This window comes from Toxotes jaculatrix, chromosome 23 (assembly GCF_017976425.1).
Source record: "Toxotes jaculatrix isolate fToxJac2 chromosome 23, fToxJac2.pri, whole genome shotgun sequence".
NCBI classification, from domain to species: domain Eukaryota; kingdom Metazoa; phylum Chordata; class Actinopteri; family Toxotidae; genus Toxotes; species Toxotes jaculatrix.
This window is the reverse complement of record NC_054416.1, coordinates 14,554,246-14,570,757: the sequence shown is the minus strand read 5'-3', so window position 1 is coordinate 14,570,757 and position 16,512 is coordinate 14,554,246. Positions and strand designations below refer to the sequence as shown.

The window sequence follows — 16,512 nt, the reverse complement described above, 5'->3', positions numbered from 1 at the left end:
GTAAATCTCACCATGCGCAGGTTCTGTGCTGGGATTGCTGACAGATGTAGAGGGAACACCAGGAATTCTTGTGCCTTTGAGATATGACTGCACTGACTGTGCATGAAGCAATTCTGATGATGCAGGCTTTTCAGTAGGAGGTGGCAATGTGATATCCATTGTTTCTTTCTCTGTTGGATTCAATTGCAAAATGCTGGGGAAACCAGGAATTTGAGCTAAATGTGTACATGATGGAGCCATTGCTACCATGTGCTTCATTTCATCTTGTTTAAGTTTATGTTCTGTTGGAAACTTTGCAGTAAGAAAAATCTTCTCATTCTGCCGCTTATCAAACAAGGACTTGCTGTGTGTTGTCCTAGTTTGTATTTTTATGTGTTCAGAGCTATGCATCTTTGCTGATGGGAAACCTGGGACACGAGAAACACATGGAGCAGCTGTGTATAAGCTTACCATGTTTGGTGGCCTGTTAACAACTTGAGCAGAAGGAAAACCACATATTCTGGCCTCTTTTGGGCAGGATGTCACTAATGTCACCATGTTTGTTATGTTGTAGTGATATAACTGCTCCTGTCCAGCAAGTCCCATAATCATGTCTGCCCCCTTCTTCTGAAGCTGCATCAAAATTGGTTTTGTTTCACTTATCCAATCTGTGCTTGGAACTGTAGTAATGGATGCAAATCCTTTGAGACTTGAATCACTGGGGCAGCAAGGTAGAAAATTTATCATATTGGGTTCAATCTTAGTTATGGTTTGAGGTGCAGAGGGGAACCCAGGAATCTTGGATGCTTCTGGGCAAGATGATGCTAAGGCCAACATTGTCTTTGCCATATCTCCATCTTGATTTGGGCTGTGTATCACAAAAAACGTCTTCTTTGGAAACTTGTCTTGCAAAGTGTGTGGATCAAAGAGCCATTGGTATTTTGAGGCCCCTTCAGAGGACGCACATCCTGGGAAACTGGATACTTTGGGACAAACAGGTACAAGACTTAGCATATTGTATCGAGGGTACGATGGGAAGCCTGGAATCTTTGATGTTCTTGGGCAACAAGGAACCAAAGAAATCATGTTGTTTGGTTTGTCTGTGTTCATTGGTGAGCTGTTAATCCTAAATGGAATTTTCTTTTGTGGTCTGTGCATCAATGAACCCAGTTCAGCAACCCATCCTTTTTCCTTGTGCCCTTCAACTGATGAAAATCCAGGTATGGAAGAAGCTAGGGGGCATAAAGGAAGGAGGTTGACTACACTTAGGCCATAATACACAGTTTTGGGATTTGGGATAGATGGGAAACCAGGAAAACTCGACACTTTAGGGCAGGATGGAACACAGAAAACCATATTCTTCATTTTCTGTTTGTTGTCATTTGATGTGTCAAATATGACTGCCTTCTTTGGTAGCCTTTTCAACAGTGACCCTTTTTCTGTTACCCACTCTATACTCATATCGCCAACAACTGATGGGAATCCTGGTATTTTGGAAACTTGGGAGCACATTGTAGAGATGCTGATGATATCTGATGCGGAATACACACTTAGGGGATTTGGATGAGAGGGGAATCCTGGAATCCGTGCCTCTTTTGGACAAGATGGTACAAGGGAAACCATTGCTTTCATTCCTCTTTCACATCTGTCAGTCAGTGACACCTGCTTTTCCTTCCTTCTTGGTCCAAACAGTGGCTCCTTGCTCGTTGTCCACTCTTTTGAGTAATGAGATGATGGAAATCCTGGTATTTGCGACACTTTTGAGCACAAGCATGAAAGACTGACCATATCTGTCATGTCAAAAACAGAAATCATTCTTGGTTTTGGTACAGAGGGAAAGCCAGAGATGTTGGATTTTCTTGGGCAACTTTGTGCAAGAGAAACAACTCCTTTCATGTCTTTCGGTGTTTTATTGTTGTTCAGTAGTAATACAGACCCCTTTTTAATTTGCTTCTCCCACAATGGCTGATGAATAGCATCCCAGTCTTTGCTGTCAGCCTTCTGCATCGATGGAAAACCAGCCATACTGGAGACAGCTGGGCAAGATGGAAGGAGACTGACCCTGTTAGACCCATCATAGATTACTGTAGGTTGCAGAGCAGATGGAAATCCAGGGCTACGAGCCTCCTTTGGACAAGTTCTGGCAAAAGATGACATGGCCTTCATTTCTTCATTGTGAGGTCTATCTTCAATCATGGCTACGTTAATTTTTGGCAGTATTACCGAAAAGGCCTTGTTATCTGGAGCACAGTTTTTGGTCAAATGATGCTCCATTAATGATGGAAAACCTTCAGCACAAGAGGTTTTTGGGCAAGAGCTTAAAAGGCTCATCATATCTGATCCATGATATTCCACAGTAGATTGTGGAACTGGTATGAAAAAATACTTTGGGAAACTCTTATTCAAAAGTGGTTCCTGTTGAGATCCACATGATCTGTTACTGATTTCACTGAGAGATGGTAAACCAGGTACACTGGATACACTTGGACAACAGGGACACATATCCACCATACTTTGTCCATGAAAGACTGAACTGTGTTGTGTTTCAGACAGGAACCCTGGATTTCTGGCTTCTATGGGGGAAGAGTGCACCCATAAAACCATTTCATCATTCAATGAACTTGATGGTAATACTTTCTTCGTTTTTTGTTGTTTCTCCCAGATTGACCTCTGATCTACAAGCCAGTGTTTTTCTTCTATTATGGGAAATTTGGACGGCATGCCAGCAACCTTTGTCATGCTAGGACAGGTTTCCAGTAAAGAAGACTGTTTGTTCTCAGTTTCAGGCTTAAAATAATATGGTGCACATTCTGTACTAGGGTGGGAAGAGCTTTTGTCCTCCATTTGTTCTAGCAGATCTGCCTGTCCTTTTAAATGAAGAGCATTGTCAGTGGTTAGAATTTCCTTATCCTTTGACGGCTTATTCCATGTAGACACGCTGTCCAAACGGCATTCATTCATTAGTTCAGCAGCATCAGAAAAATCAAAAAGGCCACTAACTCCTGGGCATACTGGAAGAAGATCTGAGATCCCAGCTTCTGTCTTTGTCTTCAATTCATCCTCAGTGTCTGAAGCCAGGGCAGCACCAGAGAATGATGGAACATTACTGACCATTTCTCTTATCATTTCTTCCTCTGATGCATTTCTAGTTTTCTCTTTATTCGTCCTTGGCAGCTTCTCCCATTGAATGGTCCTGTTTGTAGGAAGTTTTTCTAACTGCTGCTCAGCACTATTTATTTGGGTCTGGGATGAGGGTTCTGCTGCACCAGCATCAACTGGGCAACATGATGGCATGTTTTCGTGTCTAAAAAGGGGGTAAATACAAAGATATAGTCAAAGCTTACTGTACGAATGTGCCAAATAAAAATAATATTGCGTATATTTCGTATTTACATATTTTCATCACAAGTATGGCAAGTATGGTACAATGTACCTCAATCAGTCAGAGTGAGAAAGTAATCACTGCTTCACAGTTTAACTACAACTAATTTACGTATGATATCAAAATTGGAAATAAAACTGTTTATTACTACTCATTACCATTTTCAAAATAGATATTTTAGTCTTGTACATGCAACAAACAAATGTTATTCACTCCAAACTTATTCCAGCCTGTATTAATAACTCTTCACTAGAGCTAAAAGGCCACACGCCTGCAAGCAAAACATCATGCTACACCATTTGCTTAGGCTGAATCAACAGCTGCTACTACTGTTGAAACAGCCAGTGCTGTGAAGCCAGAGATAATTTTGGGTGAAAAGATCAAGTTCTTCACAGTATATTCCTCTAATACTTTGTTGTGAGTTGTACCACATATACATAAAAAGCAAGTAAGTGAAAATATATATGTTGAACTGTATCTTAGTGTCTCAGCATTTAGTCTTGACATCCCCTGACTCCAATGAAAAAGTTTTATTTGACTCTTCTAAAGACATGACCCATGACCCTCCACAGTGACTTCAGCAGTCTCTGTTTCACTGGCAACAGTATCTGCTTTCTCATATACTGATATCTGTGTTTCATGAATATCCTTTTGACCCAAGCAGCTGAAACAACAACAAGAGACGGAAGTGAGGGAAAAATCAATATTTGGGAACTGCAGAACAACTCAAAACTCCACAAATGAAACGCACAACATATGCAAATTGCCATAAACAGTCAGTCAGATGGCACTGAGATAATGCAAATGCATTATTGTGGAAATGCATCACACCATTGCATCACAGTTCAAACCAAGACAACCCACCTCTTCCTAACACTCAAGAATAGTGGCATGTCAGGAATGGAGTGCCACATTCTGCAATGCAAGTTTCTGGGAAAAAAAAAGAATCAAAAAAACAAATATTTCAAAAACGAATCCACTAATCACAGACAGAACTGCAACTCTAAGCATCCAACTCACTCACCCTTTTTCTAGAACAGCTACTTCTTCGGTCTCAGTCCAAATGCCCTGTTCATCTTTATGCATCTCCAAAGATGAACACACATCCAATTTTGTTTTCTTTGTGTCGAGATCTAATCTGGTTGGAATTGCGTCACCCCACAAGTCTCTGACAACAGCCTTGATGCAAGTTGATGACTCAATTGTCATTCTTTGTTGTACATCCTCCAGTACTTCTTGGCTTGGGAATATATACGGCACTGATTTCTCTCTGACACAACACTTACAAAGGGACTGTTCTTCCAGTGACAAGTATTTACTCATAAAAAGTGGTGTTTTAATTGGCCACCCCTGTCCTGACTGGTGCACATCTGTTGATGGCACCCCAAGAACAGAGGCTTTCTTTGGGCAAGAAGGCACAATATTCACCATGTTTGGAAGTAGGTCAGTGTCAGACGGCGGTACTGCTGTGAAGCTACAACTGAAAGCAATGTTTGGACAAGAAGGTTCAAGAGAAAGGACTGCCTTCATTGTATTTTGGTATGGAGAAAAATACTTATTGTGAAAGTGACAGCAGCCTTGCATCCTTATCGTCACCACTGGCCAGACCTCTACTTGAGAATCAGAAATAACTGATGCTCTTGAGGGGAAACCAATGATACTTGACTGTGTTGGGCAACACGGTGTCAACTGTACCATGTCTAGATTTTTTTCTACAATGGCAGCAGCAGAATGGGGTTGTGGAGCAGATGGGAATCCAGGATTGAGGGCTTGTCGTGGACATGATCCAAGCATATTTAGCATTATTTCTTTGTCCTTATATGACATTTGCTTAACTGTAAAACCCTGGTAAACAACTCCATACTCCCTACTGAATGGGCTTTCCCAAATCACATCTTTGTCCACAAACCAGCCATCAAATTCTTGTGCACTATTCTTTGCTGGCAGACCTGGAATTTTACTGTGCTTTGGGAAAGTGGCTAAGGATTTTAACATGCTGGGATCCTCTTTCATCAACTCTTCCATTGGTCTCTCCCCTACCTTTGATGGAATTCCATGAATATTAGAGTGTTTGGGACAGGATGGCAACATTGACACCATTATTGTAACCAATCCCTTATCTCTAAAATACATCTTGTGATGTACTACTGACAGTCTTTCTGGGTGTATTAATGGCTTTTCCCATACTGGCCTTATGTTTACACTCCATTCCGCTTCAAAAGAGTTACTGTGGAATCTAGATTGCATTCCACAAACTCGAGACTGTCTTGGACAAGAAGGTAGCAGACTGATCATACTTGGCTGACATGGTACTGATGGAAAGTCTGGTAAACAGGTTGTCTGTGGGGAGGAGGGCAATATGGATACTGTAGGTACAATCCCATCATACTTATGGGGGAGTAGCAACTGCTTTCTTTCCACTAGCCACTCAGATTGTTTGGTGGAGTCTCTAAGTGGCATTTCAGGATCTCTAGATTCCTTTGGACAACTAGGCAATAAATTCACCATAGTTGGGCCATCAGCTAATGTCAGTGTCAGAGCAGAAGGAAACCCAGGTACATTAGCATTCTTAGGGCAAGAGGGTAATATTGCACTCATTCTTTCAACAGTGCTCTTATCAAAACATGAAACTGCATCTAGAATCTGCACTTCCCTTTTAACAAATGGATTCTCACACTGTAAATTTTTATAAGCAAACCATTGCTTGCAGCTGGACAAACAAAGATTTTGTCCGGTCTTCGACGGCACACCAGGGATTTCACTATGTCTGGGACATGAGGGCATTCCATTGGCCATACTAGGTTCTTGCTGTGGAAAAGAGGATAAGTACAAAACAGTGGCTTTTTGTGGGCAACGTGTCAACATATCTACCATTCTACCACCTTTCATGGGTTCTGTGTCTTTCAGTTCCCACTGAACATTGTAAACTTGTATGTTCTTCTCTGGTCTCTTGTAAATTAATCTCCTCAAGCCATGCCAGTTTTTGTTCTCTGAATTGCTTTGATCTAGAGATGGCATACCAGGAGTCTGGGTCTGCTTTGGGCATAAAGATACAAGGCTGACAATATTTGGTAACAGTCTTTGGGGTCCTGTGGGAATACCCACAAGGCCTGATCTCACAGGACATGAAGGCAACACTGGCACTGAACTGAATACTTCTCTTTTTGATAGATCCTGAGCAGCACCTGGGGAAAAATCGTGAATCACGACTTCACCTTTGCCCAGTGGTTTCATCATTACAATATGCCTGGTTATAACCAAAGATTCACCTTGAGCACTAACTGGTTCCTTAGAGGGTAAACCAATGACTCTGGTTTTTCTTGGGCAAGTAGGAAAAAAATCTGCCATGCTAGGATCTTGCCTTGGTGCAAATGGAACACCAGGTACACTGGGTTCTTTTCGAGGCGCAGAGGGAAAACCAGGAATACTTGCCTTCCTGGGACAAGATGGCAACATATTTACCATGTATTTCATATGTTCGTTATCGTCATGTGACTTCTCCAGAACCAGAACAGGATTACTTCTCAACGGTCTATCTAATAATAATTTACTCAAAATATGCCAGTGATCATTAGATATCATAATTCTTTCTCTAAATGGCATACCTGCAATCACAGTCTGTTTGGAGCATGTAGGAAGACAACTGGCCATACTAGGAGTGTCTGAAGTCTTCTGCAATGGTGCAGACGGAAAGCCTGGAACACTTGCCTTTCTAGAACATGTTGGCAACATGGCCACCATGATTTTAATCCAATTAGTATCATTGACATCTTGTACCTGGACACAGGACATGTGTGAAACAAATGCCTCTTTTGTCTGCAGTGTTTTTTTCCACAGAGAACATCCGTCCCAAACACTCTTTTCACATCCAGTCACTAATTGAATGGAAGCTAAACCTGGAACCCTACAAATTTTTGGACATGTAGGTAAAAGGTCAACCATATTTGGCTTGCATTTCAAAGCAGATGGGAATCCAGGAACACTGGCAGACCTTGAGCAGGATGGTGTTATGTCCACCATTTTTGCAAGTTCTGCACTACCCTCATAAAGGGAACTAACATAATCTAAATACAATGGCAATCGCTTGCTGGAAAACTTCTGAAAAAGTAATCTCCCATTATCTGGCCAAGCTATAATTTGTGACTGATGCAAAGACGGCATGCCAGGAATCTTGGAATACTGTGAGCAACTTGATAGTAACTTAATCATACTTGGCATTCTCACAGTTCCTTCAAGCTGAGATTCATGGTGTAAAGTGGATGGTAAATTAGAAACAGAACTCCCTCTTGGACATAGTGGACCAAGTTCCACCTTAGACGTGTATACACACTTTTCTCCTATATTGACTGCAGAGCCTGGTAACACAAGCTCCTGTGTAACTCTATCTCTTTCATAGAATGGCCTCTTATCCATAGCCAGAACCACATTATCAGTTCTCCCTTCCTCCATAAAATGCTCTGAATCCAAACCACACATGACAAAGCTATTTGGTGAAGACAATGCAAAATTCACACTAGATTCTTCTCTTTGATTTGATACATTCTTTGTCGTGGCCTGCTGTTCCGAGAGAAACCCAATATGAGAGTCCAATCTTGAAGTGACTTGTTCCAAGGCAGTTGTGTTGCATGGGATTTTCTTATCCACAATGGGTATTAGATTACCAGGGCTGATTTGTGAGTTTGTTTTAATGGACTGTTCTCCAGACTGAGATTCTGGGGTTTTGTTCATCACCACCACTGGAGGCAAAGCAGAATTTGTGTCTCTGAGACAAGACAACACGGGGGCAGGTGTGCTCTTATTTCTGGGGGAGTAGAGTACACCAAAGATTGAGGTCAGGACAAACAGTCTGATTCACTTGAGAAAGCTGTTAAGTGAAATCGACTTGTCTTAAATCATCATAATTTACTTTTTCTTTGCAAGTGTTAACATTGATAACAACTCAGACACATTTCCATGACTAAAGAATGGGTAAGCATCAACTGACAGAGCACCATGCCACACTTACCCCAAATCCATAGTTGTGGCTTCTTTTTTGTGGGCCATTTCTATCCTTCCAATTGGTTTTGTGTCAGAAGTTGTAGCAATTTCAGGCAAGTGCAAGAAAGGTCCCTGGATTGATCTGGAAGTAGGTTGAGGGTTGGCAGGAGAATGGGGTGTATGCTGAACAGGCTTTGGTTCAGCTACTGGATTCCCTAACTGAATGGACATCTTAGATAAGTGACTCCTTGGTTTAACCAGAACCTTGACTGAAGTGGATGTTGGATCATGAAAATCAGAGGTTTGGTTAGGCGTAGAAGCGTAGGGAGGAAACGTTGGCTGAATGCTGGGGAATGTTCTTGTTGGCCGTGATTCTGTCTGATCCGTCTGTGTTTTTGGCATCTCAAAATATTCTAGCCCTTCGGCTAAGGGTGTTCTGGGGCTAAGGGTCATAAGTGAGGCCATGCTCTCAGGTCTAAGGGATAAACAGACATTACGACGTGAGGAACATCTCCATCACAGTAGTTCAGTAACAACCAGCCATGTTCACAAAATTTCAATGAACTGCATACAAGCAAGTGAGCAATATGACACAAAGCTACAAAAAGTATACATGACAAAAATATACCAAACTAAAACAAAATAAAAATCAATTAACAAATCACGGAAGGAATGACCAGGTCTTGGCAAGCAGCAGTATCCTTTTAAAATAATACAATGAAAGAACACTGCCAGGTCTGTCTGTCATCAATATGACTTTTAAAACTCATTCTGTTAGGCAAAGGATATCTCATGCGCAGCCAAACAAGATGTGTAATGCTAAATTTTACAAAGCTGCAAGACTAAGCAGTGGATACTGCTCAACAAAGGGCACAAGGGTCTTGCCATTTCAAAAAATAGGTTTTCCTCAAATAGGAGTTTGAGGAAGTATTTAAAGCCAAGGTAGCTAATCCAAGCATAACCAGTTAATAGCAAATGCAAACCAAAACATGTTACTTCATGTTTTTTTACAAAGGGATGTGTCTGCTATTTCCATTGAGCTTTCTTGAAAAGAATATTTGGCTCCCTTTTCCAGTCACTCATTGACATATCACCATGCTTATATGTAACAATTTGTGCAAACCAGCAAACCAAAATAATCTGGAAACCACACAAAGCTGCAGAGTGGGGTTACTAGCATCAGCTAGACCCAACCTCAGGAAAAATCTGGTCTGCCAAGGAGAGCTGATAAGGTGACTTTATCTGTAAATCCTCATGTACAAAGTGCTGAACTTCAGTATCAACCGAGGCCCAAGACCCCATTCCTTCTACACTTACTGGGATGAATCAGGACAAATCATCTCTAAGCCCAGCCTAACTCAACCTCAACTTTTTATCAATGATTTAATCCCTTGGGAGGCTGTGGTTTAGGAGGTGGAACAGAATTAGTGTTGTGAGCCCCAGCTTCTCCTCTCCACATGCTGAAGTGTCCTTGGCAAAGACACTGAACCCCAACATTGTTCCTGATGGTAAAACCGGTACCAGTGGATCATCAGTGGATGAATGAGAGGTAAACAGGAAAATGTTTTCTATAAAAGCACCATTTAAATGCTGCCTTTTAAAACAGAGCCACTTAACAGTACAAAGCTATGTCAAAAACAACTGACCGTTTCAGTCCACAAACTTTATAATCCAAAAAACTGACACCCAGTAGATGTCCTTCAGTGGCCAAATGAAACAATGAAACAGACCAAACAAACCAAATGTTTTACAAAGGACTACAACGATAACGAAACGGCATATACACTGTGCAGTTAATTTGTTACCACACGGCAAAGGTTCTTAGCAGTAATACACATGCAGTACTAGTCAATGTTTGACAAAAATGATATTAATAAAGGAAAAATCGACCCCTAGATGACCAAACACTGTTTGATGCAACCAGCAGTGATGTGTTTTGTGTTTCCAGGCAAATTTATGTATATATTTTGAAGTTCTGCAATGTATTTTTCTATTTTATGGTGCCTTGGAAGACATCATAAATGATTGACAGTATGGCTTTCTCTACAGATGTATCAGGACACAATGCTGAAAGGAACCAGCTCCCAGTGCAAACTAAGCCATCCCATGTTTATATGGATCGTTGAAATGAAATCACCAGCTAAGGACAGATTAGAGAAGTAGTTATATCTGAGCTAACTGCTTCTTCCAAGGTTGCAAATTCAAATTATTCATGCTTAAATCTTTTTCTTAGAACTCACAGAATATAGTCGACGCCACAGTTTGATGCCATCTACAGTAACAGTGTTGGAGTATGTGAGGTGAATTATTCCTTTACAGCCGTGCCCACCACACCAAACATTTTAAAAAATGACCAAACTGATAAAAGGCAGCTTTTTATATTAACTCACCCTGCTGATGCTTTGACAACTGAGATTCCAAAAGGTGCCTCTCTTTTCCATTCTGACGCCCTGGACAGCTCTGGCCTCCGGCTGGTAGAGGCTCTAGGGTCAGGGACTGAAAAGCATAATATAAAAGTTAACTATGTAGTCATTTCATATGTGCATTGCTAATTCTGATTCACTTCATTTTGTGTTTCTGCTCACTTGTCGATTGGTTATCCTCTTCACTCAGTGTGCTCAACTGTCTTTTGAATTCTGAAATGAAAGAAAAGCATAGACAATACATAATAACTTTAAGCCAGCAAAGTGTAAAGAGTGTATTTTTTTCTTATTATTTACCCTGTCTGCATTTTATCCAACCTTCTTTTGTACAAATTTTTGTATATTTGTGTTTCTCTGAATCTGAGGAGTGGAATTGAGTGTTTCAACCAGCAGGGGGAGACACCTGCTTCCATACTGGATGGATTTGGTCACCAAAAAGGTTTAATGCTAAATGGAATCATGCAGGAACAGAATGAATCTTGTTCCTTCTTTTAATATTTTGTACCTGTATCTTGGTCACTGGGGGAGGCTATGGCAGTTTGGGATATATGAGGCTGAGGAGGAGGAGGTGGCCCAGAAAGAATGAGAGCAGAGGAAGACCTTAAAGCAGGAGGCAAGGGGTCTACTGTAGGGGTGGCCTGGGGTCTACAGGAAGCAACAAATCCAGACCCCACTTGAGGTTTCTGCTGCAAAGACGGACCAATGGGCAGGGAGGATGAAGCTGACAGGGAGGAAACAGACGCAGAGGGATGATAGGAAGAAGGGGAAGAAAAAGGGAACAGAAGGAGGGATGTCAATAACCCAAAACACTGAGTATGCTTTTGGTCAGAACCTGTAGCAATTTGCAACTTTGAGTATGACAGGAAGTGGGCAGAAGAAGGAGAAGAAGAAGCTTTCTGTTCAGCAACTTTCAGACACATTCTGCAAGTTAGGTCTGAATTGAATACCACCAGTTAACTCAGTCTTCTATGATAAAGTGCCGCTTGATTAACATTTAGAATAATAATAATACATTTATTTATAAAGCGCTTCCCATCAAAGTGCTGTACAAGATGAATATAAGAGTAGAAACACAATAGAATTCAGTTTTCTCATGCACACAGAAAAGCAAATCAATTAGTGATTGAGCTAATTTGAAAATAAAACTAATGTTATATCATTATATATCATTTATATATATCATATATATCATTTTCTTAACCTCCTTCATCTGTCTGGTTATGGGTTTGTGGTTCAGACACAGAAGTCCATTTTCTTACCACTTCATTCAGACATGATAAGACTATTTCATAATTTATGAAAACTGAAAATCTAAAGTAAGAGGGCAGCTGGTCTGATTATTATAGGGATTGTCTGAATTAGTTTTTTTAATCTCTTTTGACATCACAGTGTGCTATTAGTTCTAAAAGTCTGCTCTCAGTCTGCTTTTCATGAACTTATCAGAGATTTACTTAACAAAGTTAGACTTAAGTAAACTTGGCTTCTACTGACAAGCACACAGAAAAGTTTGGCCTGTACAAACATACCAGTATAACTGTATACTGGTATGTTTTGTGAAGTTTTATATATGTCGTCCACTGGTATTGAACACATGAGTTCACTTCAAGTCTATTTAAAGTCCAGTTAAAGGTATATTTCAAGTATAAAATAATCAAGTCTAAACAGAAACCTAGTACTATACTTTATATACTTGGTATACATTATGTAGTAGTGTGATGGTAAGTTCACTGTTAAGTACACTTCACTTGAGTGTGAACATAAAAAAATGGAATAGAAGTGCATAACTAGTAAGCTAACAGTGTACTAAAAGTTGACTTGTAGTATAATTCATAGTATAATTTGAGTACAAAATAGAGTTTACTACTCTTTAAGTTAACTTTAATAAACTAAACTAACAATTTAGAAGTATTGAAATCAACTGTTAGAGCAGAAGAAGCGGCACTTGGTTTATAAAAATGAATGAAAGGGACTGGAGTGCTACAGGTATGCTCAGGCTGATCAATTTGGGAGGATGTTAGGCTTGAGCTGGGTTCAAGGTAGAGCAGCATTACATGGCATCTCTAGTTTCTGCTTCCTCTGCAGCACTGCAGGCTGTCCAGGATCATTAGCAGAGAGATGCAGGAACTTAGGAGAGAGGGTTGTCTGCGCTAGAGGGGCCTGTGATTTAGGAGGCCTCCATTCACTCTGCCAGGAAGCTGGAAAGAAGAGAAGGGAGGAAGAATAGAGGGAGAAACATGTAAAGGCTTAGTAACAGGTTTGCAAAATGATAAGTGTGATCTCGCATTGCCTGCACTTTATCTCTGTCCCTGTACCTGTCTCAGGGGCAGATGGTAGACTGGTGGGTCTGGTGAGGCCTGAGCCTGGCTCCCCCACAGAGTGAGTGGGGTGAGTTTTGGGCTGTCTGGGAGCAGAAGGTGGTGGAGGTATAGGAGGGACAGAGCTGAAAGGAGCTGACGGAGGAGAGGGTACACAAGACATGGAAGGGACGCTTTGTGTTCTCCACACACTAAGACGCGCTGAGAGTGGAAGACGGTGAACAGGGACAGAAAAGAAAAATGTGGTAGTAATGAAAAATGGTTTTCAAGAACCACAACTTTAATAATAAACATAAAAATGTTTAGCAAAAACAATAGCTGGTGAGCACTGATTCCACTAACTAGCCATGGGTTAGCCACAACAATAGAAATCAATAGAACAGAAATAGAAATAATAGGAATCTTTAATTGTATCTGAATGTAAACACAGCATTAGCATGAAGCTATATGATCTGAACTGTGTAGTACCTGTTTGTGAGGTATCAGGGAAAGCGGGAGGATGAGAGGATTGATTAGAGGATGAGGAGGAGAGAGAAGGGAGGGAAAGGCCTTCAGGAGGGGTGAAGGTAGAAAAGACCTGGGCCTCCGAGCCCTCGGCTGGAGAGGAATCACTATGGAAGCTATGCGGCCTTCGAGGAACTGAAATGGGCACGAAACAGACAGCAGAGATACGTAGAGGAATGGCAGGAAGAGAAGAAGAAAGGAAGATAAACCAAAAGACAGGAAAATGAATCTGGCTCATACTGTATTAAATCCATTCAGTTTAAGTCTTTAAAAGCTGCAAGTCTGCCCTTTGTGACATTTCTATGCTTTTAATGGGAAAAATCTGCAGGAAATTATTGACAAAAAAGGGTAAATGAAAGACACTGGAAAAAAAAACACAAGTGAATGTAAACAGTATTTCTGTGAAATATCATATATGCTTATAAAAGTAGGCATAAAAACCTGTCTCTAATATGAGCTTAATACAAATAAAAGTCTAGTTCTGGTCGTGAAACTGGACCAACAGGATACTTTTTCATATATTCTGAAGCCGAAAGAGACAGAGACAAGAGACCTGATACCTGATCCGGCACTGGGCTGGAAGATTTTGGGGAGTGCAGGAGGGTGAGCACGTGTAAAGGCCGGTAATGAATAGGCATAAGGGGAGGGCCGAGCCTTCTGGTTAGTGTTTGGTGGTCGCAATAAAGAGGATGGAACAGAGGGGTCTGGGGGTTCAGGCAGAGGAGGACGGCATGGGACCGAGATGGCGGAGGAAATGCCGGAGGACGTTTTCCAATCCATCTCTGAGGTTACTGGGTGAAAGATAAGATGTGGGACGAATGGGGGACAAGTGAAATGAAAGGGGCGGATTGCTGAAAGGGACAGTGACAATCAGATTACAACGACAGACACACAAAACCTTTCAACTGCTATTTTCATGTCTTTAATACTACACTTGGTTACTTTGGCGAGGATGAATCAAATATTCAAATCACACATGTCAACATAATGAGGGCTAATGATGGAATGCTGCGACCGACTGGGGACCAAATCAGAAAGGTGGAGGAGTAAATCAGCAAACAGAAGGAGGATACCTGTGGGGCCTGATTCAACGGCAGGCCTCCAAGCCAGATCGTGTATTCTCTCAGCAGAAGGAGCGGAAGCTGTTATAGAGCAAAAAAAAAAGGAACAGCGGACAGAAAGATTAAAAGAAAAAAGGAAGTGAGTTTTAAAACAGGAGAATAAAGAGGAAGCTGTGCTTTGAGAAAAAAAGAAAGAAACGGTTCAAAGAGAAATAAAAAGGTCACCCTCGCCTCGCTCCTTGCAGCCGACAACGGGGGGCGTGATGAGTCTTTTCAAGAACTAATTACACCTTGTAGTGTGCAAGCAGCACTACATTCCTGTGCTAAATCTAGTGTGACAACACTTTATTTAGAACAGATTTCATTAGAGGCATGTGCAGAGAAATGCTGGTGTTTACAATATGCTTTGCGTCTTGCGTTATAGGGTCAGATTCATTCTTTAATCTTGGGGCAAGTCCCTCACTGGTTTCTACCACTGGATATGTGATAACCATAAATCACAAGACCTGCAATATAATCAGCAAAGTAAAAACTCAGATTAGGACTATTTCACCTGACCAGACTGTTGTTGGACACAGAACACCTGTGTCCAAAGTCTTACCGGTAACATGATGTCCAGTTCCAAAGCTGGCCCTTCTCTCTTCTCCAGCTTCATCATCACTGTCATTGAAATCATCCAGATTGCCAATGTCACTCTGTTTCATACTCATCAGACTGGCCAAACTCTGCATGTCCTCGTCTCTGTGGAGAGTAGAAGAAGAATCCTCTTAAAAAGTCTTACATGCATGAGAATATCTGTGTCCAAAAAATATCAGTATTGAACTGTGAAATCTACACCAGGCTTTAACTAATGATTTTCAGTTGTGAGATGCAGCTATGCTGCTGAGGTGATGACTTACGTGGCTTTCCCCTCTTTGAGAAAGATACATGACAAGTTGAGCTTCAGTGTGGCTTCCACCACTTTGACAGACAGTGGTTTGAGCTTCAGTGTTATGTCATACTGGCCCTGCGTGGCGCTGGCAAACTTCTTCATATTCACGTCGGCTGACGCTAGCACCTTCCTACGGCCTTTTGTCTCCTGATGAATAAACCAAACGGACAACGACTTCAAGTTCGTAGTAACACAGACAAAATCCTTCTCCCTGAGAAAACATTCTCCGTCTGAGTCTTCAGATTAAAAATGAATTCAATAAATTATACAAAAAAACACAACTTAGGATAATACAGATAGAGCAGACTCACATTTTCAATAACAAAAGTCCAATCCTTGTCTTCAAATTCCTCTGCAGTGGCTTCCTGTTGAAGAATGAGTAATTGCTTGAGATTTTAGCCACACAGTTGCCTATTCAGACTAAAAACTGAGACTATTTTCCATTTATAATTAAAATAATGTGTCAGTCACAAGTAAGCAATGACTTAGCTCCCGTACCTTGAAGAGTGTGACAGTGATGTCTAACTTCTCTGGAACCTGCCAAACCACCAGGCCTCTGTAGGGGTTCTTAATCCCTGGTTGCCAACTGTGGAGCTGACAGGAAATAAAACCAAAGCATAGAAAGTTTATCGTTTTGAACCATCAAAATCCAGAACATATCTGACAGAACTGTAGACATTTCTACTCATAGAGCCATGTAGAGATAAGTAGATGTTTTGCTTCTAAAAGAATCTTATCAGGCAGAACATGGTGCAGTGGTTCTGTAGGTTCTGGGTTCAAACCCTCTGGCCCGGGACTTTTCTGGGTGGAGGTCGCATGTTCTCCCCGTGCTAGTGTGGGATGCTCCGGTTACTCCAGCTTCCACAAACACGTGAATGTGGGAATGAACGGTTGTTTGTCTCTGTGTGTCAGCCCTGTGATTGACTGGCGACCTGTTCAG

General features: G+C 41.3%; 1 protein-coding gene across 7 annotated transcripts in view; it reads right to left on the bottom strand.

Moving 5' to 3' along the window:
• Positions 1 to 16,512, bottom strand: part of ehbp1l1a (EH domain binding protein 1-like 1a) — a 34,337-nt gene that overhangs the window by 10,117 nt on the left and 7,708 nt on the right. The window contains exons 4-19 of one of the 7 annotated variants that reach the window (XM_041031415.1): positions 16,071 to 16,166; positions 15,884 to 15,937; positions 15,541 to 15,719; positions 15,243 to 15,382; positions 14,654 to 14,722; positions 14,141 to 14,371; positions 13,545 to 13,715; positions 13,074 to 13,277; positions 12,813 to 12,956; positions 11,267 to 11,482; positions 10,924 to 10,974; positions 10,729 to 10,834; positions 8,367 to 8,813; positions 4,386 to 8,162; positions 4,226 to 4,291; positions 12 to 3,283 (exon numbers count right to left, since the gene is read on the bottom strand). In XM_041031415.1, coding sequence (XP_040887349.1) covers positions 12 to 3,283; positions 4,226 to 4,291; positions 4,386 to 8,162; positions 8,367 to 8,813; positions 10,729 to 10,834; positions 10,924 to 10,974; positions 11,267 to 11,482; positions 12,813 to 12,956; positions 13,074 to 13,277; positions 13,545 to 13,715; positions 14,141 to 14,371; positions 14,654 to 14,722; positions 15,243 to 15,382; positions 15,541 to 15,719; positions 15,884 to 15,937; positions 16,071 to 16,166 — 9,223 coding nt within the window. The remainder of the gene's footprint in view (positions 1 to 11; positions 3,284 to 4,225; positions 4,292 to 4,385; positions 8,163 to 8,366; positions 8,814 to 10,728; positions 10,835 to 10,923; positions 10,975 to 11,266; positions 11,483 to 12,812; positions 12,957 to 13,073; positions 13,278 to 13,544; positions 13,716 to 14,140; positions 14,372 to 14,653; positions 14,723 to 15,242; positions 15,383 to 15,540; positions 15,720 to 15,883; positions 15,938 to 16,070; positions 16,167 to 16,512) is intronic. The other 6 variants (XM_041031419.1, XM_041031416.1, XM_041031420.1 and 3 more) reach the window with 6 other exon arrangements.